The 26,589-nt window shown below is 36.9% G+C and overlaps 1 protein-coding gene across 1 annotated transcript in view; it reads right to left on the bottom strand.

Moving 5' to 3' along the window:
• LOC109887081 (FERM, ARHGEF and pleckstrin domain-containing protein 1) overlaps window positions 1–26,589 on the bottom strand; it is a 91,562-nt gene that overhangs the window by 42,688 nt on the left and 22,285 nt on the right. The window contains exons 6-7 of the mRNA XM_031819828.1: window positions 18,182–18,279; window positions 16,202–16,316 (exon numbers count right to left, since the gene is read on the bottom strand). Of these exons, the coding sequence (XP_031675688.1) occupies window positions 16,202–16,316; window positions 18,182–18,279 (213 nt within the window). The remainder of the gene's footprint in view (window positions 1–16,201; window positions 16,317–18,181; window positions 18,280–26,589) is intronic.

The following is a 26,589-nucleotide window of genomic DNA, read 5'->3' as shown; positions in this document are numbered from 1 at the left end:
TTAAACTAATAGAACCCATTAAACTAATAGAATCCATGTATATACAACTAATAGAATCCATTAAACTAATAGAACCCATTAAACTAATAGAACCCATTAAACAAATAGAATCCATTAAACTAATAGAATCCATTAAACTAATAGAATCCATTAAACTAATAGAATCCATGTATATACAATTAATAGAATCCATTAAACTACTAGAATCCATTAAACTAATAGAATCCATTAAACTAATAGAATCCATTAAACTAATAGAATCCATTAAACTAATAGAATCCATGTATATACAACTAATAGAATCCATTAAACTAATAGAACCCACTAAACTAATAGAATCCATTAAACTAATAGAATCCATTAAACTAATATAACCCATTAAACTAATAGAATCCATGTATATACAACTAATAGAATCCATGTATATACAACTAATAGAATCCATTAAACTAATAGAATCCATTAAACTAATATAACCCATTAAACTAATAGAATCCATGTATATACAACTAATAGAACCCATTAAACTAATAGAATCCATTAAATTAATAGAATCCATTAAACTAATAGAATCCATGTATATACAACTAATAGAATCCATTAAACTAATAGAATCCATTAAACTAATAGAATCCATTAAACTAATAGAATCCATTAAACTAATAGAATCCATTAAACTAATAGAATCCACTAAACTAATAGAATCCATTAAACTAATAGAATCCACTAAACTAATAGAATCCATTAAACTAATAGAATCCACTAAACTAATAGAATCCATTAAACTAATAGAATCCATTAAACTAATAGAATACATTAAACTAATAACCCATTAAACTAATAGAATCCATGTATATACAACTAATAGAATACATTAAACTAATATAACCCATTAAACTAATAGAATCCATGTATATACAACTAATAGAATCCATGTATATACAACTAATAGAATCCATTAAACTAATAACCCATTAAACTAATAGAATCCATGTATATGCAACTAATAGAATCCATTAAACTAATAACCCATTAAACTAATAGAATCCATGTATATACAACTAATAGAATCCATTAAACTAATATAACCCATTAAACTAACAGAATCCATGTATATACAACTAATAGAACCCATTAAACTAATAGAATCCATTAAATTAATAGAATTCATTAAACTAATAGAATCCATGTATATACAACTAATAGAATCCATTAAACTAATAGAATCCATTAAACTAATAGAATCCATTAAACTAATAGAATCCATTAAACTAATAGAATCCATTAAACTAATAGAATCCATTAAACTAATAGAATCCACTAAACTAATAGAATCCATTAAACTAATAGAATCCACTAAACTAATAGAATCCATTAAACTAATAGAATCCACTAAACTAATAGAATCCACTAAACTAATAGAATCCATTAAACTAATAGAATCCATTAAACTAATAGAATCCACTAAACTAATAGAATCCATTAAACTAATAGAATCCATTAAACTAATAGAATCCACTAAACTAATAGAATCCATTAAACTAATAGAATCCATTAAACTAATAGAATACATTAAACTAATAACCCATTAAACTAATAGAATCCATGTATATACAACTAATAGAATCCATTAAACTAATATAACCCATTAAACTAATAGAATCCATGTATATACAACTAATAGAATCCATGTATATACAACTAATAGAATCCATTAAACTAATAACCCATTAAACTAATAGAATCCATGTATATACAACTAATAGAATCCATTAAACTAATAACCCATTAAACTAATAGAATCCATGTATATACAACTAATAGAATCCATTAAACTAATATAACCCATTAAACTAACAGAATCCATGTATATACAACTAATCAAATCCATTAAACTAATAGAATCCATTAAACTAATAACCCATTAAACTAATAGAATCCATTAAACGAATAGAATCCATTAAACGAATAGAACCCATTAAACTAATAGAACCCATTAAACTAATAGAACCCATTAAACTAATAGAACCCATTAAACTAATAGAACCCATTAAACTAATATAATCCATTAAACTAATAGAATCCATTAAACTAATAGAATCCATTAAACTAATAGAACCCACTAAACTAATAGAATCCATTAAACTAATAGAATCCATTAAACTAATATAACCCATTAAACTAATAGAATCCATGTATATACAACTAATAGAATCCATGTATATACAACTAATAGAATCCATTAAACTAATAGAATCCATTAAACTAATATAACCCATTAAACTAATAGAATCCATGTATATACAACTAATAGAACCCATTAAACTAATAGAATCCATTAAATTAATAGAATCCATTAAACTAATAGAATCCATGTATATACAACTAATAGAATCCATTAAACTAATAGAATCCATTAAACTAATAGAATCCATTAAACTAATAGAATCCATTAAACTAATAGAATCCATTAAACTAATAGAATCCACTAAACTAATAGAATCCATTAAACTAATAGAATCCACTAAACTAATAGAATCCATTAAACTAATAGAATCCACTAAACTAATAGAATCCACTAAACTAATAGAATCCATGTATATACAACTAATAGAACCCATTAAACTAATAGAATCCATTAAACTAATAGAATCCATTAAACTAATAGAATCCACTAAACTAATAGAATCCATTAAACTAATAGAATCCATTAAACTAATAGAATACATTAAACTAATAACCCATTAAACTAATAGAATCCATGTATATACAACTAATAGAATCCATTAAACTAATATAACCCATTAAACTAATAGAATCCATGTATATACAACTAATAGAATCCATGTATATACAACTAATAGAATCCATTAAACTAATAACCCATTAAACTAATAGAATCCATGTATATACAACTAATAGAATCCATTAAACTAATAACCCATTAAACTAATAGAATCCATGTATATACAACTAATAGAATCCATTAAACTAATATAACCCATTAAACTAACAGAATCCATGTATATACAACTAATCAAATCCATTAAACTAATAGAATCCATTAAACTAATAACCCATTAAACTAATAGAATCCATTAAACGAATAGAATCCATTAAACGAATAGAACCCATTAAACTAATAGAACCCATTAAACTAATAGAACCCATTAAACTAATAGAACCCATTAAACTAATAGAACCCATTAAACTAATATAATCCATTAAACTAATAGAATCCATTAAACTAATAGAATCCATTAAACTAATAGAACCCACTAAACTAATAGAATCCATTAAACTAATAGAATCCATTAAACTAATATAACCCATTAAACTAATAGAATCCATGTATATACAACTAATAGAATCCATGTATATACAACTAATAGAATCCATTAAACTAATAGAATCCATTAAACTAATATAACCCATTAAACTAATAGAATCCATGTATATACAACTAATAGAACCCATTAAACTAATAGAATCCATTAAATTAATAGAATCCATTAAACTAATAGAATCCATGTATATAAACTAATAGAATCCATAACTAATAGAATCCATTAAACTAATAGAATCCATTAAACTAATAGAATCCATTAAACTAATAGAATCCATTAAACTAATAGAATCCACTAAACTAATAGAATCCATTAAACTAATAGAATCCACTAAACTAATAGAATCCATTAAACTAATAGAATCCATTAAACTAATAGAATCCACTAAACTAATAGAATCCACTAAACTAATAGAATCCATTAAACTAATAGAATCCACTAAACTAATAGAATCCATTAAACTAATAGAATCCATTAAACTAATAGAATACATTAAACTAATAACCCATTAAACTAATAGAATCCATGTATATACAACTAATAGAATACATTAAACTAATATAACCCATTAAACTAATAGAATCCATGTATATACAACTAATAGAATCCATGTATATACAACTAATAGAATCCATTAAACTAATAACCCATTAAACTAATAGAATCCATGTATATACAACTAATAGAATCCATTAAACTAATAACCCATTAAACTAATAGAATCCATGTATATACAACTAATAGAATCCATTAAACTAATATAACCCATTAAACTAACAGAATCCATGTATATACAACTAATCAAATCCATTAAACTAATAGAATCCATTAAACTAATAGAACACATTAAACTAATAGAACACATTAAACTAATAGAATCCACTAAACTAATAGAATCCATTAAACTAATAGAATCCATTAAACTAACAGAATCCATGTATATACAACTAATAGAATCCATTAAACTAATAGAACCCATTAAACTAATAGAATCCATGTATATACAACTAATAGAATCCATTAAACTAATAGAACCCATTAAACTAATAGAACCCATTAAACAAATAGAATCCATTAAACTAATAGAATCCATTAAACTAATAGAATCCATGTATATACAATTAATAGAATCCATTAAACTACTAGAATCCATTAAACTAATAGAATCCATTAAACTAATAGAATCCATTAAACTAATAGAATCCATTAAACTAATAGAATCCATGTATATACAACTAATAGAATCCATTAAACTAATAGAACCCACTAAACTAATAGAATCCATTAAACTAATAGAATCCATTAAACTAATAACACATTAAACTAATAGAATCCATGTATATACAACTAATAGAATCCATTAAACTAATATAACCCATTAAACTAATAGAATCCATGTATATACAACTAATAGAATCCATGTATATACAACTAATAGAATCCATTAAACTAATAGAATCCATTAAACTAATATAACCCATTAAACTAATAGAATCCATGTATATACAACTAATAGAACCCATTAAACTAATAGAATCCATTAAATTAATAGAATTCATTAAACTAATAGAATCCATGTATATACAACTAATAGAATCCATTAAACTAATAGAATCCATTAAACTAATAGAATCCATTAAACTAATAGAATCCATTAAACTAATAGAATCCATTAAACTAATAGAATCCACTAACTAATAGAATCCATTAACTAATAGAATCCACTAAACTAATAGAATCCATTAAACTAATAGAATCCACTAAACTAGAATCCATTAAACTAATGAATCCACTAAACTAATAGAATCCACTAAACTAATAGAATCCATTAAACTAATAGAATCCATTAAACTAATAGAATCCACTAAACTAATAGAATCCATTAAACTAATAGAATCCATTAAACTAATAGAATCCACTAAACTAATAGAATCCATTAAACTAATAGAATCCATTAAACTAATAGAATACATTAAACTAATAACCCATTAAACTAATAGAATCCATGTATATACAACTAATAAAATCCATTAAACTAATAAAATCCATTAAACTAATATAACCCATTAAACTAATAGAATCCATGTATATACAACTAATAGAATCCATGTATATACAACTAATAGAATCCATTAAACTAATAACCCATTAAACTAATAGAATCCATGTATATACAACTAATAGAATCCATTAAACTAATAACCCATTAAACTAATAGAATCCATGTATATACAACTAATAGAATCCATTAAACTAATATAACCCATTAAACTAACAGAATCCATGTATATACAACTAATCAAATCCATTAAACTAATAGAATCCATTAAACTAATAACCCATTAAACTAATAGAATCCATTAAACGAATAGAATCCATTAAACGAATAGAACCCATTAAACTAATAGAACCCATTAAACTAATAGAACCCATTAAACTAATAGAACCCATTAAACTAATAGAACCCATTAAACTAATATAATCCATTAAACTAATAGAATCCATTAAACTAATAGAACCCATTAAACTAATAGAACCCATTAAACTAATAGAACCCATTAAATTAATAGAATCCATTAAACTAATAGAATCCATGTATATACAACTAATCAAATCCATTAAACTAATAGAATCCATTAAACTAATAGAATCCATTAAACTAATAGAATCCATTAAACTAATAGAATCCATTAAACTAATAGAATCCATTAAACTAATAGAATCCATGTATATACAACTAATAGAACCCATTAAACTAATAGAACCCATTAAACTAATAGAACCCATTAAATTAATAGAATCCATTAAACTAATAGAATCCATGTATATACAACTAATCAAATCCATTAAACTAATAGAATCCATTAAACTAATAGAATCCATTAAACTAATAGAATCCATTAAACTAATAACCCATTAAACTAATAGAATCCATGTATATACAACTAATAGAATCCATTAAACTAATAGAATCCATTAAACTAATATAACCCATTAAACTAATAGAATCCATGTATATACAACTAATAGAACCCATTAAACTAATAGAATCCATTAAATTAATAGAATCCATTAAACTAATAGAATCCATTAAACTAATAGAATCCATGTATATACAACTAATAGAATCCATTAAACTAATAGAATCCATTAAACTAATAGAATCCATTAAACTAATAGAATCCATGTATATACAACTAATAGAATCCATTAAACTAATAGAATCCATTAAACTAATAGAATCCATTAAACTAATAGAACACATTAAACTAATAGAACACATTAAACTAATAGAACCCACTAAACTAATAGAACACGTTAAACTAATAGAATCCATTAAACTAATAGAATCCATTAAACTAATAGAATCCATTAAACTAATAGAATCCACTAAACTAATAGAATCCATTAAACTAATAGAATCCACTAAACTAATAGAATCCATTAAACTAATAGAATCCATTAAACTAATAGAATCCATTAAACTAATAGAATCCATGTATATACAACTAATAGAATCCATTAAACTAATAGAACCCATTAAACTAATAGAATCCATGTATATACAACTAATAGAATCCATTAAACTAATAGAACCCATTAAACTAATAGAACCCATTAAACAAATAGAACCCATTAAACTAATAGAATCCATTAAACTAATAGAATCCATTAAACTAATAGAATCCATTAAACTAATAGAATCCATTAAACTAATAGAATCCATGTATATACAACTAATAGAATCCATTAAACTAATAGAACCCATTAAACTAATAGAATCCATGTATATACAACTAATAGAATCCATTAAACTAATAGAACCCATTAAACTAATAGAACCCATTAAACAAATAGAACCCATTAAACTAATAGAATCCATTAAACTAATAGAATCCATTAAACTAATAGAATCCATGTATATACAATTAATAGAATCCATTAAACTACTAGAATCCATTAAACTAATAGAATCCATTAAACTAATAGAATCCATTAAACTAATAGAATCCATTAAACTAATAGAATCCATGTATATACAACTAATAGAATCCATTAAACTAATAGAACCCACTAAACTAATAGAATCCATTAAACTAATAGAATCCATTAAACTAATAACCCATTAAACTAATAGAATCCATGTATATACAACTAATAGAATCCATTAAACTAATATAACCCATTAAACTAATAGAATCCATGTATATACAACTAATAGAATCCATGTATATACAACTAATAGAATCCATTAAACTAATAGAATCCATTAAACTAATATAACCCATTAAACTAATAGAATCCATGTATATACAACTAATAGAACCCATTAAACTAATAGAATCCATTAAATTAATAGAATCCATTAAACTAATAGAATCCATGTATATACAACTAATAGAATCCATTAAACTAATAGAATCCATTAAACTAATAGAATCCATTAAACTAATAGAATCCATTAAACTAATAGAATCCATTAAACTAATAGAATCCACTAAACTAATAGAATCCATTAAACTAATAGAATCCACTAAACTAATAGAATCCACTAAACTAATAGAATCCACTAAACTAATAGAATCCATTAAACTAATAGAATACATTAAACTAATAGAATACATTAAACTAATAACCCATTAAACTAATAGAATCCATGTATATACAACTAATAGAATCCATTAAACTAATAGAATCCATTAAACTAATAGAATCCACTAAACTAATAGAATCCATTAACTAATAGAATCCATTAAACTAATAGAATACATTAAACTAATAACCCATTAAACTAATAGAATCCATGTATATACAACTAATAGAATCCATTAAACTAATATAACCCATTAAACTAATAGAATCCATGTATATACAACTAATAGAATCCATGTATATACAACTAATAGAATCCATTAAACTAATAACCCATTAAACTAATAGAATCCATGTATATACAACTAATAGAATCCATTAAACTAATAACCCATTAAACTAATAGAATCCATGTATATACAACTAATAGAATCCATTAAACTAATATAACCCATTAAACTAACAGAATCCATGTATATACAACTAATCAAATCCATTAAACTAATAGAATCCATTAAACTAATAACCCATTAAACTAATAGAATCCATTAAACGAATAGAATCCATTAAACGAATAGAATCCATTAACTAATAGAATCCATTAAACTAATAGAACCCATTAAACTAATAGAACCCATTAAATTAATAGAATCCATTAAACTAATAGAATCCATTAAACTAATAGAATCCATTAAACGAATAGAACCCATTAAACTAATAGAACCCATTAAATTAATAGAATCCATTAAACTAATAGAATCCATGTATATACAACTAATCAAATCCATTAAACTAATAGAATCCATTAAACTAATAGAATCCATTAAACTAATAGAATCCATTAAACTAATAGAATCCATTAAACTAATAGAATCCATTAAACTAATAGAATCCATGTATATACAACTAATAGAATCCATTAAACTAATAACCCATTAAACTAATAGAATCCATGTATATACAACTAATAAAATCCATTAAACTAATAAAATCCATTAAACTAATAGAACCCATTAAACTAATAGAATCCACTAAACTAATAGAATCCATTAAACTAATAGAACCCATTAAACTAATAGAACCCATTAAACTAATAGAATCCATGTATATACAACTAATAGAATCCATTAAACTAATATAACCCATTAAACTAACAGAATCCATGTATATACAACTAATCAAATCCATTAAACTAATAGAATCCATTAAACTAATAACCCATTAAACTAATAGAATCCATTAAACGAATAGAATCCATTAAACGAATAGAACCCATTAAACTAATAGAACCCATTAAACTAATAGAACCCATTAAACTAATAGAACCCATTAAACTAATAGAATCCATTAAACTAATAGAATCCATTAAACTAATAGAATCCATTAAACTAATAGAATCCATTAAACTAATAGAACCCATTAAACTAATAGAACCCATTAAATTAATAGAATCCATTAAACTAATAGAATCCATGTATATACAACTAATCAAATCCATTAAACTAATAGAATCCATTAAACTAATAGAATCCATTAAACTAATAGAATCCATTAAACTAATAGAATCCATTAAACTAATAGAATCCATTAAACTAATAGAATCCATTAAACTAATAGAATCCATGTATATACAACTAATAGAACCCATTAAACTAATAGAACCCATTAAACTAATAGAACCCATTAAATTAATAGAATCCATTAAACTAATAGAATCCATGTATATACAACTAATCAAATCCATTAAACTAATAGAATCCATTAAACTAATAGAATCCATTAAACTAATAGAATCCATTAAACTAATAACCCATTAAACTAATAGAATCCATGTATATACAACTAATAGAATCCATTAAACTAATAGAATCCATTAAACTAATATAACCCATTAAACTAATAGAATCCATGTATATACAACTAATAGAACCCATTACACTAATAGAATCCATTAAATTAATAGAATCCATTAAACTAATAGAATCCATTAAACTAATAGAATCCATGTATATACAACTAATAGAATCCATTAAACTAATAGAATCCATTAAACTAATAGAATCCATTAAACTAATAGAATCCACTAAACTAATAGAATCCATTAAACTAATAGAATCCACTAAACTAATAGAATCCATTAAACTAATAGAATCCATGTATATACAACTAATAGAATCCATTAAACTAATAGAACCCATTAAACTAATAGAATCCATGTATATACAACTAATAGAATCCATTAAACTAATAGAACCCATTAAACTAATAGAACCCATTAAACAAATAGAACCCATTAAACTAATAGAATCCATTAAACTAATAGAATCCATTAAACTAATAGAATCCATGTATATACAATTAATAGAATCCATTAAACTACTAGAATCCATTAAACTAATAGAATCCATTAAACTAATAGAATCCATTAAACTAATAGAATCCATTAAACTAATAGAATCCATTAAACTAATAGAATCCATGTATATACAACTAATAGAATCCATTAAACTAATAGAACCCATTAAACTAATAGAATCCATGTATATACAACTAATAGAATCCATTAAACTAATAGAACCCATTAAACTAATAGAACCCATTAAACAAATAGAACCCATTAAACTAATAGAATCCATTAAACTAATAGAATCCATTAAACTAATAGAATCCATGTATATACAATTAATAGAATCCATTAAACTACTAGAATCCATTAAACTAATAGAATCCATTAAACTAATAGAATCCATTAAACTAATAGAATCCATGTATATACAACTAATAGAATCCATTAAACTAATAGAACCCACTAAACTAATAGAATCCATTAAACTAATAGAATCTATTAAACTAATAACCCATTAAACTAATAGAATCCATGTATATACAACTAATAGAATCCATTAAACTAATATAACCCATTAAACTAATAGAATCCATGTATATACAACTAATAGAATCCATGTATATACAACTAATAGAATCCATTAAACTAATAGAATCCATTAAACTAATATAACCCATTAAACTAATAGAATCCATGTATATACAACTAATAGAACCCATTAAACTAATAGAATCCATTAAATTAATAGAATCCATTAAACTAATAGAATCCATGTATATACAACTAATAGAATCCATTAAACTAATAGAATCCATTAAACTAATAGAATCCATTAAACTAATAGAATCCATTAAACTAATAGAATCCATTAAACTAATAGAATCCACTAAACTAATAGAATCCATTAAACTAATAGAATCCACTAAACTAATAGAATCCATTAAACTAATAGAATCCACTAAACTAATAGAATCCACTAAACTAATAGAATCCATTAAACTAATAGAATCCATTAAACTAAAAGAATCCACTAAACTAATAGAATCCATTAAACTAATAGAATCCATTAAACTAATAGAATACATTAAACTAATAACCCATTAAACTAATAGAATCCATGTATATACAACTAATAGAATCCATTAAACTAATATAACCCATTAAACTAATAGAATCCATGTATATACAACTAATAGAATCCATGTATATACAACTAATAGAATCCATTAAACTAATAACCCATTAAACTAATAGAATCCATGTATATACAACTAATAGAATCCATTAAACTAATAACCCATGTATATACAACTAATAGAATCCATTAAACTAATAGAATCCATTAAACTAATAGAATCCATTAAACTAATAGAATCCATTAAACTAATAGAATCCATTAAACTAATAGAATCCATTAAACTAATAGAATCCATTAAACTAATAGAATCCATTAAACTAATAGAATCCATTAAACTAATAGAATCCATTAAACTAATAGAATCCACTAACTAATAGAATCCATTAAACTAATAGAATCCATTAAACTAATAGAATCCACTAAACTAATAGAATCCACTAAACTAATAGAATCCATTAAACTAATAGAATCCACTAAACTAATAGAATCCATTAAACTAATAGAATCCATTAAACTAATAGAATACATTAAACTAATAACCCATTAAACTAATAGAATCCATGTATATACAACTAATAGAATCCATTAAACTAATATAACCCATTAAACTAATAGAATCCATGTATATACAACTAATAGAATCCATGTATATACAACTAATAGAATCCATTAAACTAATAACCCATTAAACTAATAGAATCCATGTATATACAACTAATAGAATCCATTAAACTAATAACCCATTAAACTAATAGAATCCATGTATATACAACTAATAGAATCCATTAAACTAATATAACCCATTAAACTAACAGAATCCATTAAACTAATAGAATCCATTAAACTAATAGAATCCATTAAACTAATAACCCATTAAACTAATAGAATCCATTAAACGAATAGAATCCATTAAACTAATAGAATCCATTAAACTAATAGAACCCATTAAACTAATAGAACCCATTAAATTAATAGAATCCATTAAACTAATAGAATCCATTAAACTAATAGAATCCATTAAACTAATAGAACCCATTAAACTAATAGAACCCATTAAATTAATAGAATCCATTAAACTAATAGAATCCATGTATATACAACTAATCAAATCCATTAAACTAATAGAATCCATGTATATATCCATTAAACTAATAGAATCCATTAAACTAATAGAATCCATTAAACTAATAGAATCCATTAAACTAATAGAATCCATTAAACTAATAGAATCCATGTATATACAACTAATAGAATCCATTAAACTAATAACCCATTAAACTAATAGAATCCATGTATATACAACTAATAAAATCCATTAAACTAATAAAATCCATTAAACTAATAGAACCCATTAAACTAATAGAATCCACTAAACTAATAGAATCCACTAAACTAATAGAATCCACTAAACTAATAGAATCCATTAAACTAATAGAATCCATTAAACTAATAGAATCCACTAAACTAATAGAATCCATTAAACTAATAGAATCCATTAAACTAATAGAATCCACTAAACTAATAGAATCCATTAAACTAATAGAATCCATTAAACTAATAGAACCCATTAAACTAATAGAATCCATTAAACTAATAGAATCCACTAAACTAATAGAATCCACTAAACTAATAGAATCCATTAAACTAATAGAATCCATTAAACTAATAACCCATTAAACTAATAGAATCCATGTATATACAACTAATAGAATCCATTAAACTAATAGAACCCATTAAACTAATAGAATCCATGTATATACAACTAATAGAATCCATGTATATACAACTAATAGAATCCATTAAACTAATAACCCATTAAACTAATAGAACCCACTAAACTAATAGAATCCATTAAACTAATAGAATCCATGAACATAATGCTTGCTTAACCAATATGTTGGATAATATATTGCCCTCCGCCTCCCCACCAACACACGAGAGACTTTGAGTTACTAAATCTGCTGAGTGGAAATAGTTTCCTGTTTCCTGTATGTGGGCCTGAATTAGGCACTTCCATCCTTCCTGCTCTGATCTGGGCTGGCTGGTCTCCTGAGGGACAGTGGTTGGTTTGGGGGGTTGAGAGGGGCCCGGTTTGGTAGGATAGACACAGAGGGTGTAGAGGATAGGGCAGACAGAGAGTGTAGAGGGGGTAGAGGGGGTTGGTAGGGCAGACAGAGAGGGGGGGTTAGTAGGGCAGACAGAGATTGTAGAGGAGGTTGGTAGGATAGACACAGAGGGTGGAGAGGATAGAGGGGGTTGGTAGGACAGACACAGAGGGCAGAGGGGGGCAGAGGGGGTAGGAGGGCAGACAAAGTGTAGAGGGAGTAGGTAGGGCAGACACAGAGGGTAGAGGGGGTTGGTAGGGCAGATAGAGAGGGAGTAAAAGGGGGCATGGAAGACTAGGGGTAGGGTCATCTGATCCTAGATCTGTGGTTAGGGACAACGTCTACACCCAGGGAGGACTAGGGGTAGGGTCATCTGATCCTAGATCTGTGGTTAGGGACAACGTCTACACCCAGGGAAGACTAGGGGTAGGGTCATCTGATCCTAGATCTGTGGTTAGGGACAAAGTCTACACCCAGGGAAGACTAGGGGTCATCTGATCCTAGATCTGTGGTTAGGGACAACGTCTACACCCAGGGAAGACTAGGGGTAGGGTCATCTGATCCTAGATCTGTGGTTAGGGACAACGTCTACACCCAGGGAAGACTAGCTAGGGGTAGGGTCATCTGATCCTAGACCTGTGGTTAGGGACAACGTCTACACCCAGGGAAGACTAGGGGTAGGGTCATCTGATCCTAGATCTGTGGTTAGGGACAACGTCTACACCCAGGGAAGACTAGGGGTCATCTGATCCTAGATCTGTGGTTAGGGACAACGTCTATACCCAGGGAAGACTAGGGGTAGAGTCATCTGATTCTAGATCTGTGGTTAGGGACAACGTCTACACCCAGATCTACACCCAGACTAAAGCGTAGGACTGGTGCCCATCTCTGGGAGAGAGAGCAGAGGGTTAGGGAGGGATGAGAGGGAGGAAGTGGCCCTGGCACACACCCAAGGAATGGATGAGTCATCTCAGCTGGAATTCAGGGATGGAGGACAGGGACAGTCTTGTTCCATCAGTCCCACAATAGTTTTACAGGGAAGGCTGGAAGGCAGGGGGCGCTTTATGGATGACCATCTCTAACCATCTGTGTGGCCGCAGGGACAGAGACAGGGACAGAGACAAGGACAGGGACGGAGACGGGGACAGGGATGGGAACAGGGACAGAGACAGGGACGGCGACAGGGACAGGGACAGGGATGGGAACAGGGACGGGGACAGGGACAGAGAGAGGGACAGAGACGGGGACAGGGACGGGGACAGGGACAGGGACAGAGACGGGGACAGAGACGGGGACAGAGACAGAGACGTTGACGGGGACAGAGACAGAGACAGACGTTGACGGGGACAGAGACAGGGACAGGGACAGAGACGTTGCCTGTCAGATTAACAACACTGCTCTGACGCTGGCTGGATGCTAGACACTACAGTACTGCATTACATAACACTGGGCCTTGGCTACTGATGTACATCAAGCTTCATCTACAGCAGCTAAATCACCATCTAACTTCTCATCTTTCTGATGTAATCTGTCATGTGCCTTTTTACTGAGGAATGGCTTCTGTCTGGTCAGTCTACCGTTAAAGGCCTGATTGGTGGAGTGCTGCAGAGATGGTTGTCCTTCTGGAAGGTTCTCCTATCTCCACAGACGAACTCTGGAGCGCTGTCAGAGTGACTATCGAGTCTTGGCCACCTCCCTGACCAAGGCCCTTCTCCCCCGATTGCTTAGTTTGGCCGGGCGGCCAGTTCGAGGCAGAATCTTAGTGGTTACAAACTTTTCATTTATAAGGCCACTGTGTTCTTGGAGACCTTTCCCCAGATGTGTACCTCGACCTTTCCCCAGATGTGTACCTCGACCTTTCCCCAGATGTGTACCTCGACCTTTCCCCAGATGTGTACCTCGACCTTTCCCCAGATGTGTACCTCGACCTTTCCCCAGATCTGTACCTCGACCTTTCCCCAGATGTGTACCTCGACCTTTCCCCAGATGTGTACCTCGACCTTTCCCCAGATGTGTACCTCGACCTTTCCCCAGATGTGTACCTCGACCTTTCCCCAGATGTGTACCTCGACCTTTCCCCAGATGTGTACCTCGACCTTTCCCCAGATGTGTACCTCGACCTTTCCCCAGATCTGTACCTCGACACTCCTTGCAAACATTTCTAAAAACCTGTTTTTGCTTTGACATTATGGGGTATTGTGTAAAGATATGAAAAAATTATAATTTGAATCCATTTTAGAATAAGGCTGTAACCTAACAAAATGTGGATTAAAGTCAAGGGTTCTGAATATTTTCCAAAGGCATGGTACATCATCCCCCCCCCCAAAAAAAATATTGGTTACTGATTAGTATGCGGTTGAATCAAACATACATTGAATTTCCCACTTTAATTTACTGAACAAGTAAATCCGTGATTTCCGGCAGCCAACGTTGTAAATAGCAGCATTGTGATGCCGTAGGCCTGTAGCTAGGAGAAACACGAGGCGAAACACGACACCCAATCTAAATAAACACGCCTCCATTAAAGACAAACACCACATCATCTGGTAGCCTGGCAACCGCGGAGACATCGCTATTTCAGAACCGCGGACAGCGATCGGTAGTCCACACTTTGTATGTGACCCAAACTCCAACTTTGCAGGAGGGTCCAGAGAAAGGTAGAGTGACTCACACGTGCTTGTGGTGGTACTCTGTGATCTTGTCCATCAGAGCGTCCTGGTTAGGCATGTACTTGTTGTGAAGAAGGTGCTGAAAACTCTGGACCTCGTCAAAGTCCCCGATCTCAGCTGTGGAGAGAAGAGAGGAGAGACCGAGAAAGAGGGAAAGATAGGAGAGAGTAGAAGAGTCAGAAGGGATAGGGAGTAGAAGAGAGAAAGGGGAGAGAGGAAAGGGGAGAGGGGAGAGACGAGAGGGAGGAGAGAGAGGAGAGACGAGAGACGAGAGGGAGGAGAAAGGGGAGAGAGACGAGAGACGAGAGGGAGGAGAAAGGGGAGAGAGAGGAGAGACGAGAGGGAGGAGAAAGGGGAGAGAGAGGAGACGAGAGGGAGGAGAAAGGGGAGAGAGAGGAGAGACGAGAGGGAGGAGAAAGGGGAGAGAGAGGAGAGACGAGAGGGAGGAGAAAGGGGAGAGAGAGGAGAGACGAGAGGGAGGAGAAAGGGGAGAGAGAGGAGAGACGAGAGGGAGGAGAAAGGGGAGAGAGAGGAGAGACGAGAGGGAGGAGAAAGGGGAGAGAGAGGAGAGACGAGAGGGAGGAGAAAGGGGAGAGAGAGGAGAGACGAGAGGGAGGAGAAAGGGGAGAGAGAGAGGAGACGAGAGGGAGGAGAAAGGGGAGAGAGAAGAGACGAGAGGGAGGAGAAAGGGGAGAGGGAGGAGAAAGGGGAGAGGGAGGAGAGACGAGAGGGAGGAGAGACAAGAGGGAGGAGAAAGGGGAGAGGGAGGAGAGACGAGAGGGAGGAGAAAGGGGAGAGAGAGGAGAGACGAGAGGGAGGAGAAGGGGGAGAGAGAGGAGAGACGAGAGGGAGGAGAAAGGGGAGAGAGAGGAGAGACGAGAGGGAGAAGAAGGGGGAGAGAGAGGAGAGACGAGAGGGAGGAGAGACGAGAGGGAGGAGAAAGGGGAGAGGAGTGTTACTGAATAACCAAGAGGAGAGTTCAATCCACACAGACGTCACCCCACTAGAGCCTGAACTGGCAGCTTTTCCCTCTGTCAGTTATTCAGCTACAGTCTCTCCAGATTACCCCACTAGAGCCTGAACGGATGAGAACGGGACAGGTTCCTTGGCCGTTACACACTGGAGTACACACTGGAGTACACACTGGAGTACACACTGGAGCCGGTACACACTGGAGTACACACTGGAGCCGTTACCCAATGGAGCCGTTACACAATGGAGCCGTTACACACTGGAGTACACACTGGAACCGGGAACACACTGGAGTACACACTGGAGTACACACTGGAACCGGGAACACACTGGAGTACACACTGGAGTACACACTGGAACCGGGAACACACTGGAACCGGGAACACACTGGCGTACACACTGGAGCCGTTACACACTGGAGCCTTTACACACTGGAGCCTTTACACACTGGAGCCGTTACACACTGGAGCCGTTACACACTGGAGCCGTTACACACTGGAGCCGTTACACACTGGAACCGGGAACACACTGGAGTACACACTGGAGCCGTTACACACTGGAGCCGTTACACACTGGAGCCGTTACACACTGGAGTACACACTGGAGTACACACTGGAATCGGGAACACACTGGAGTACACACTGGAGCCGGGAACACACTGGAGCCGGGAACACACTGGAGCCGGGAACACACTGGAGCCGGGAACACACTGGAGCCGGGAACACACTGGAGCCGGGAACACACTGGAGCCGGGAACACCCTGGAGCCGGGAACACCCTGGAGCCGGGAACACCCTGGAGCCGGGAACACACTGGAGCCGGGAACACACTGGAGCCGGGAACACACTGGAGCCGGGAACACACTGGAGCCGGGAACACACTGGAGCCGGGAACACACTGGAGCCGGGAACACACTGGAGCCGGGAACACACTGGAGCCGGGAACACACTGGAGGCGGGACTAAAATAAATCAGGAAGCTCTAACTATATTATAATAAACAGCATGCTTACACTGGACGATATGAGAGACCAGCAGAGCAGCACTGGTGGCGTTGCAGGTCAGACGTCCACACGCCAGATCATGCTTTATCTGGAGAGCAAACAGGTAGCTGAGAGAGGAGAGAGAGGAGGAGAGAGAGAGGAGAGAGGAGAAGGAGAGAGGAGAAGGAGAGAGTAGAATGAGAGAGACGGAGAGAGAGAGGAGAAGGAGAGAGGAGAGAGAGGGGCGAGAGAGAGAGAGGGGCGAGAGAGAGAGACGGAGAGAGAGAGGAGGAGAGAGAGGAGAAGGAGCGAGAGAGAGGAGAAGGACAGAGAGGAGAAGGAGAGAGAGAGGAGAAGGAGAGAGAGAGGAGAAGGAGCGAGAGAGGAGAAGGAGCGAGAGAGAGAGAGAGAGAGAGAGAGAGGAGAAGGAGAGAGAGAGAGAGAAAGAGTGGGAGAAAACATGAGAGGATACGCATGGTAACTATTAACCTTTGGTCTGCACAGTCAGAAACCTGGTGTGTAATGGCATAGTCTTGAAAACCCAACCCGCCTTACAGGGTTAACTAAAAGTCACGTCAGTTGCCTTGACAGAGTGTGAATCCACAACAGCGTGAGAATGTTGCCAAGCCATAAAACAGCCCTCCATCCATCTAAATGAATCGCCGAGCTGACAAGGACAAAATCTGTTGTTCTGCCTCTGAGCAAGGCAGTAAACCCACTGTTCCCCTGAGCAAGGCAGTTAACCCACTGTTCCCCTGAGCAAGGCAGTTAACCCACTGTTCCCCTGAGCAAGGCAGTTAACCCACTGTTCCCCTGAGCAAGGCAGTTAACCCACTGTTCCCCTGAGTGTGGCAGTTAACCCACTGTTCCCCTGAGCAAGGCAGTTAACCCACTGTTCCCCTGAACGAGGCAGTTAACCCACTGTTCCCCTGAGCAAGGCAGTTAACCCACTGTTCCCCTGAACAAGGCAGTTAACCCACTGTTCCCCTGAGCAAGGCAGTTAACCCACTGTTCCCCTGAGCAAGGCAGTTAACCCACTGTTCCCCTGAACAAGGCAGTTAACCCACTGTTCCCCTGAACAAGGCAGTTAACCCACTGTTCCCGTGCGCCGAAGACGTGGATGTCGATTAAGGCAGCCCCCCCACACCTCTCTGATTCAGAGGGTTGGGTTGAATTCGGAAGACACATTTCAGCTCAAGGTGTTCAGTTACAACTGACTAGGAATCCCCCCTTTCCCTTTCCAACCGCCTAGGAATCCCCCCTTTCCAACCGACTAGGAATCCCCCCTTTCCCTTTCCAACCGACTAGGAATCCCCCCTTTCCCTTTCCAACCGACTAGGAATCCCTCCTTTCCAACCGACTAGGAATCCCTCCTTTCCAACCGACTAGGAATCCCCCCTTTCCCTTTCCAACTGACTAGGTATCCCCCTTTCCAACTGACTAGGTATCCCCCCTTTCCAACTGACTAGGTATCCCCCCTTTCCCTTTCCAACCGACTAGGAATCCCCCCTTTCCAACCGACTAGGAATCCCCCCTTTCCAACCGACTAGGAATCCCCCCTTTCCAACCGACTAGGAATCCCCCCTTTCCAACCGACTAGGAATCCCCCCCTTTCCAACCGACTAGGAATCCCCCCCTTTCCAACCGACTAGGAATCCCCCCCTTTCCAACTGACTAGGTATCCCCCTTTCCAACCGACTAGGAATCCCCCCCTTTCCAACCGACTAGGAATCCCCCCTTTCCAACCGACTAGGAATCCCCCCTTTCCAACTGACTAGGTATCCCCCCTTTCCAACTGACTAGGTATCAAATCAAATCAAATTTATTTATATAGCCCTTCGTACATCAGCTGATATCTCAAAGTGCTGTACAGAAACCCAGCCTAAAACCCCAAACAGCAAGCAATGCAGGTGGAGAAGCACGTAGGTATCCCCCTTTCCAACTGACTAGGTATCCCCCCTTTCCAACTGTCATTAATAACTTCACCATGCTCAAAGGGTTTTTAAATTTATGCTTCCTTTTGTTTTTACCCACCTACCAATGGGTGCCCGTCTTTGCGAGGCACTGGACCACCTCCCTGGTCTTAGCGGCTGGAACTGTGTTTGAAATTCACTGCTTGACTGAGGTCTTTTTCCATATCATTGTATGTGTGGGTTACAGAGATGGGGCAGTCATTCAAAAATCATGTTAAACACTATTATTGCACACAGAGTCCAAGATATTACAGATTTTAATGTATTTTATTCTAAAAACATAATTCATAATATAACATTGAGTCTCGTCCCTCAACAGTGGGTTACACAGTGTCTCGTCCCTCAACAGCCTTGGTTTCTCAAATGACCGCCTCGCCTGGTTCACTAACTACTTCTCAGATAGAGTTCAGTGTGTCAAATCGGAGGGCCTGTTGTCCGGTCCTCTGGCAGTCTATGGGGGTGCCACAGGGTTCAATTCTCAGGCCGACTCTTTTCTCTGTATATATCAATGATGTCGCTCTTGCTGCTGGTGATTCTCTGATCCACCTCTACGCAGACGACACCATTCTGTATACTTTTATACACTAGCATCACTACTCTGGACGGTCTGACTTAGAATATGTGGACAACTACAAATACCTAGGTGTCTGGTTAGACTGTAAACTCTCCTTCCAGACTCACATTAAGCATCTCCAATCCAAAATTAAATCTAGAATCTGCTTCCTATTTCGCAACAAAGCATCCTTCACTCATGCTGCCAAACATACCCTCGTAAAACTGACTACCGATCCTCGACTTTGGCGATGTCATTTACAAAATAGCCACCAACACTCTACTCGACAACTTGGATGCAGTCTATCACATTGCTATCCGTTTTGTCACCAAAGCCCCATATACTACCCACCACTGCGACCTGTATGCTCTCGTTGGCTGGTCCTCGCTTCATACTTGTCGCCAAACCCACTGGCTCCAGGTCATCTATAAGTCTTTACTAGGTAAAGCCCCACCTTATCTCAGCTCACTGGTCACCATAACAACATCCACCCGTAGCTCGCGCTCCAGCAGGTATATTTCCATGGTCATCCCCAAAGCCAACACCTCCTTTGGCCGCCTTTCCTTCCAGTTCTCTGCTGCCAAAGACTGGAACGAATTGCAAAAATCACTGAAGTTGGAGTCTTATATCTCCCTCTCTAACTTTAAGCATCAGCTATCTGAGCAGCTTACCGACCGCTGCAGCTGTACACAACCAATCTGTAAATATCCCATCCAACCAACTACCTACCTCATCCCCATATTGGTTTTGTTTTTCTGCTCTTTTGCACACCAGTATTTCTACTTGCACATCCTGATCTGCACATCTATCACTCCAGTGTTAATCTGCTCAACTGTAATTACTTTACTACTATGGCCTATTTATTACCTTACCTCCTCACGCCATTTGCACACACTGTATATAGACTTCTCTATTGTGTTATTGACTGTATGTTTGTTTACTCCATGTGTAACTCTGTGTTGTTGACTCCATGTGTAACTCTGTGTTGTTGACTCCATGTGTAACTCTGTGTTGTTGACTCCATGTGTAACTCTGTGTTGTTTACTCCATGTGTAACTCTGTGTTGTTGACTCCATGTGTAACTCTGTGTTGTTGACTCCATGTGTAACTCTGTGTTGTTGACTCCATGTGTAACTCTGTGTTGTTTACTCCATGTGTAACTCTGTGTTGTTTACTCCATGTGTAACTCTGTGTTGTTGTCTGTTCACACTGCTTTTGCTTGATCTTGGTCACTGTTGTAAATGAGAACTGGTCTACCTGGTTAAACAAAGGTGATCTGGTCTACCTGGTTAAACAAAGGTGATCTAGTCTACCTGGTTAAACAAAGGTGATCTAGTCTACCTGGTTAAACAAAGGTGATCTGGTCTACCTGGTTAAACAAAGGTGATCTGGTCTACCTGGTTAAACACAGGTGATCTGGTCTACCTGGTTAAACAAAGGTGATCTGGTCTACCTGGTTAAACAAAGGTGATCTGGTCTACCTGGTTAAACAAAGGTGATCTGGTCTACCTGGTTAAACAAAGGTGATCTGGTCTACCTGGTTAAACAAAGGTGATCTGGTCTACCTGGTTAAACAAAGGTGATCTGGTCTACCTGGTTAAACAAAGGTGATCTGGTCTACCTGGTTAAACAAAGGTGATCTGGTCTACCTGGTTAAACAAAGGTGATCTGGTCTACCTGGTTAAACAAAGGTGATCTGGTCTACCTGGTTAAACAAAGGTGATCTGGTCTACCTGGTTAAACAAAGGTGATCTGGTCTACCTGGTTAAACAAAGGTGATCTGGTCTACCTGGTTAAACAAAGGTGATCTGGTCTACCTGGTTAAACAAAGGTGATCTGGTCTACCTGGTTAAACAAAGGTGATCTGGTCTACCTGGTCCCTCAACAGTAGGTTACACTGTGTCTCACTGTGTCTCGTCCCTAAACAGTAGGTTACACTGTGTCTCGTCCCTCAACAGTAGGTTACACTGTGTCTCGTCCCTTCAACAGTAGGTTACACTGTGTCTCACTGTGTCTCGTCCCTCAACAGTAGGTTACACTGTGTCTCGTCCCTCAACAGTAGGTTACACTGTGTCTCGTCCTTCAACAGTAGGTTACACTGTGTCTCGTCCTTCAACAGTAGGTTACACTGTGTCTCGTCCCTCAACAGTAGGTTACACTGTGTCTCGTCCCTCAACAGTAGTTTACACTGTGTCTCACTGTGTCTCATCCTTCGACAGTAGGTCTCACTGTGTCTCGTCCTTCAACAGTAGGTTACACTGTATCTCGTCCTTCAACAGTAGGTTACACTGTGTCTCGTCCTTCAACAGTAAGTTACACTGTGTCTCATCCTTCAACAGTAGGTTACACTGTGTCTCGTCCTTCAACAGTAGGTTACACTGCGTCTCGTCCTTCAACAGTAGTTTACACTGTGTCTTGTCCTTCAACAGTAGTTTACACTGTGTCTTGTCCTTCAACAGTACGTTACACTGTCTCTCGTCCCTCAAAAGTAGGTTACACTGTGTCTCACTGTGTCTCGTCCTTCAACAGTAGGTTACACTGTGTCTCGTCCTTCGACAGTAGGTTACACTGTGTCTCGTCCTTCAACAGTAGGTTACACTGCGTCTCGTCCTTCAACAGTAGGTTACACTGTCTCTCGTCCCTCAACAGTAGGCTACACTGTGTCTCGTCCCTCAACAGTAGGTTACACTGTGTCTCGTCCCTCAACAGTAGGTTACACTGTGTCTCGTCTCTCAACAGTAGGTTACACTGTGTCTCGTCCTTCAACAGTAGGTTACACTGTGTCTCGTCCTTCAACAGTAGGTTACACTGTGTCTCGTCCCTCAACAGTAGGTTACACTGTGTCTCGTCCTTCAACAGTAGTTTACACTGTGTCTCGTCCCTCAACAGTAGGTTACACTGTGTCTCAATGTGTCTCGTCCTTCAACAGTAGGTTACACTGTGTCTCGTCCTTCGACAGTAGGTTACACTGTCTCGTCCCTCGACAGTAGGTTACACTGTGTCTCGTCCTTCAACAGTAGGTTACACTGTGTCTCGTCCTTCGACAGTAGGTTACACTGTGTCTCGTCCTTCGACAGTAGGTTACACTGTGTCTCGCCCCTCGACAGTAGGTTACACTGTGTCTCGTCCTTCAACAGTAGGTTACACTGGGTCTCGTCCCTCGACAGTAGGTTACACTGTGTCTCGTCCTTCAAAAGTAGGTTACACTGTGTCTCACTGTGTCTCGTCCTTCAACAGTATTTTACACTGTGTCTCGTCCTTCAACAGTAGGTTACACTGTGTCTCGTCCTTCAACAGTAGGTTACACTGTGTCTCGTCCTTCAACAGTAGGTTACACTGTGTCTCGTCCTTCAACAGTAGGTTACACTGTGTCTCGTCCTTCAACAGTAGGTTACACTGTGTCTCGTCCTTCAACAGTAGGTTACACTGTGTCTCGTCCCTCAACAGTAGGTTACACTGTGTCTCGTCCCTCAACAGTAGGTTACACTGTGTCTCGTCCCTCAACAGTAGGTTACACTGTGTCTCGTCCCTCAACAGTAGGTTACACTGTGTCTCGTCTCTCAACAGTAGGTTACACTGTGTCTCGTCCTTCAACAGTAGGTTACACTGTGTCTCGTCCTTCAACAGTAGGTTACACTGTGTCTCGTCCTTCGACAGTAGGTTACACTGTCTCGTCCCTCGACAGTAGGTTACACTGTGTCTCGTCCTTCAACAGTAGGTTACACTGTGTCTCGTCCTTCGACAGTAGGTTACACTGTGTCTCGTCCTTCGACAGTAGGTTACACTGTGTCTCGTCCTTCGACAGTAGGTTACACTGTGTCTCGTCCTTCGACAGTAGGTTACACTGTGTCTCGTCCTTCAACAGTAGGTTACACTGTGTCTCGTCCTTCGACAGTAGGTTACACTGTGTCTCGTCCTTCGACAGTAGGTTACACTGTTTCTCGTCCCTCAACAGTAGGTTACACTGTGTCTCGTCCCTCGACAGTAGTTTACACTATGTCTCGTCCTTCAACAGTAGGTTACACTGTGTCTCGTCCTTCAACAGTAGTTTACACTGTGTCTCGTCCCTCAAAAGTAGGTTACACTGTGTCTCACTGTGTCTCGTCCTTCAACAGTAGGTTACACTGTGTCTCGTCCTTCGACAGTAGGTTACACTGTCTCGTCCCTCGACAGTAGGTTACACTGTGTCTCGTCCTTCAACAGTAGGTTACACTGTGTCTCGTCCTTCAACAGTAGGTTACACTGTGTCTCGTCCTTCGACAGTAGGTTACACTGTGTCTCGCCCCTCGACAGTAGGTTACACTGTGTCTCGTCCCTCAACAGTAGGTTACACTGTGTCTCGTCCCTCAACAGCGGGTTACACTGTGTCTCGTCCCTCAACAGCAGTTTACACTGTGTCTCGTCCCTCAACAGCAGTTTACACTGTGTCTCGTCCCTCAACAGTAGGTTACACTGTGTCTCGTCTCTCAACAGTAGGTTACACTGTGTCTCACTGTGTCTCGTCCTTCAACAGTAGTTTACACTGTGTCTCGTCCCTCAACAGTAGTTTACACTGTGTCTCGTCCTTCAACAGTAGTTTACACTGTGTCTCGTCCTTCAACAGTAGGTTACACTGTGTCTCGTCCTTCAACAGTGGGTTACACTGTGTCTCGTCCCTCAACAGTAGTTTACACTGTGTCTCGTCCCTCAACAGTAGTTTACACTGTGTCTCGTCCTTCAACAGTAGGTTACACTGTGTCTCGTCCTTCAACAGTGGGTTACACTGTGTCTCGTCCCTCAACAGTAGGTTACACTGTGTCTCGTCTCTCAACAGTAGGTTACACTGTGTCTCACTGTGTCTCGTCCTTCAACAGTAGTTTACACTGTGTCTCGTCCTTCAACAGTAGGTTACACTGTGTCTCGTCCTTCAACAGTGGGTTACACTGTGTCTCGTCCCTCAACAGCAGTTTACACTGTGTCTCGTCCTTCAACAGTGGGTTACACTGTGTCTCGTCCCTCAACAGCAGTTTACACTGTGTCTCGTCCCTCAACAGTAGGTTACACTGTGTCTCGTCCTTCAACAGTAGGTTACACTGTGTCTCGTCCCTCAACAGTAGGTTACACTGTGTCTCGTCCCTCGACAGTAGTTTACACTATGTCTCGTCCTTCAACAGTAGGTTACACTGTGTCTCGTCCTTCAACAGTAGTTTACACTGTGTCTCGTCCCTCAACAGTAGGTTACACTGTGTCTCACTGTGTCTCGTCCTTCAACAGTAGGTTACACTGTGTCTCGTCCTTCAACAGTAGGTTACACTGTGTCTCGTCCTTCGACAGTAGGTTACACTGTGTCTCGCCCCTCGACAGTAGGTTACACTGTGTCTCGTCCTTCAACAGTAGGTTACACTGTGTCTCGTCCCTCGACAGTAGGTTACACTGTGTCTCGTCCTTCAACAGTAGGTTACACTGTGTCTCACTGTGTCTCGTCCTTCAACAGTAGTTTACACTGTGTCTCGTCCTTCAACAGTAGGTTACACTGTCTCGTCCTTCAACAGTAGGTTACACTGTGTCTCGTCCTTCAACAGTAGGTTACACTGTGTCTCGTCCTTCAACAGTAGGTTACACTGTGTCTCGTCCCTCAACAGTAGGTTACACTGTGTCTCGTCCCTCAACAGTAGGTTACACTGTGTCTCGTCCCTCAACAGTAGGTTACACTGTGTCTCGTCCCTCAACAGTAGGTTACACTGTGTCTCGTCTTTCAACAGTAGGTTACACTGTGTCTCGTCCTTCAACAGTAGGTTACACTGTGTCTCGTCCTTCAACAGTAGGTTACACTGTGTCTCGTCCTTCGACAGTAGGTTACACTGTCTCGTCCCTCGACAGTAGGTTACACTGTGTCTCGTCCTTCAACAGTAGGTTACACTGTGTGTCGTCCT

Source organism: Oncorhynchus kisutch, unplaced genomic scaffold (assembly GCF_002021735.2).
Source record: "Oncorhynchus kisutch isolate 150728-3 unplaced genomic scaffold, Okis_V2 scaffold2673, whole genome shotgun sequence".
Classification (NCBI taxonomy): domain Eukaryota; kingdom Metazoa; phylum Chordata; class Actinopteri; order Salmoniformes; family Salmonidae; genus Oncorhynchus; species Oncorhynchus kisutch.
The sequence above is the reverse complement of the archived record's forward strand: the minus strand, read 5'-3'. Positions and strand labels throughout refer to the sequence as shown.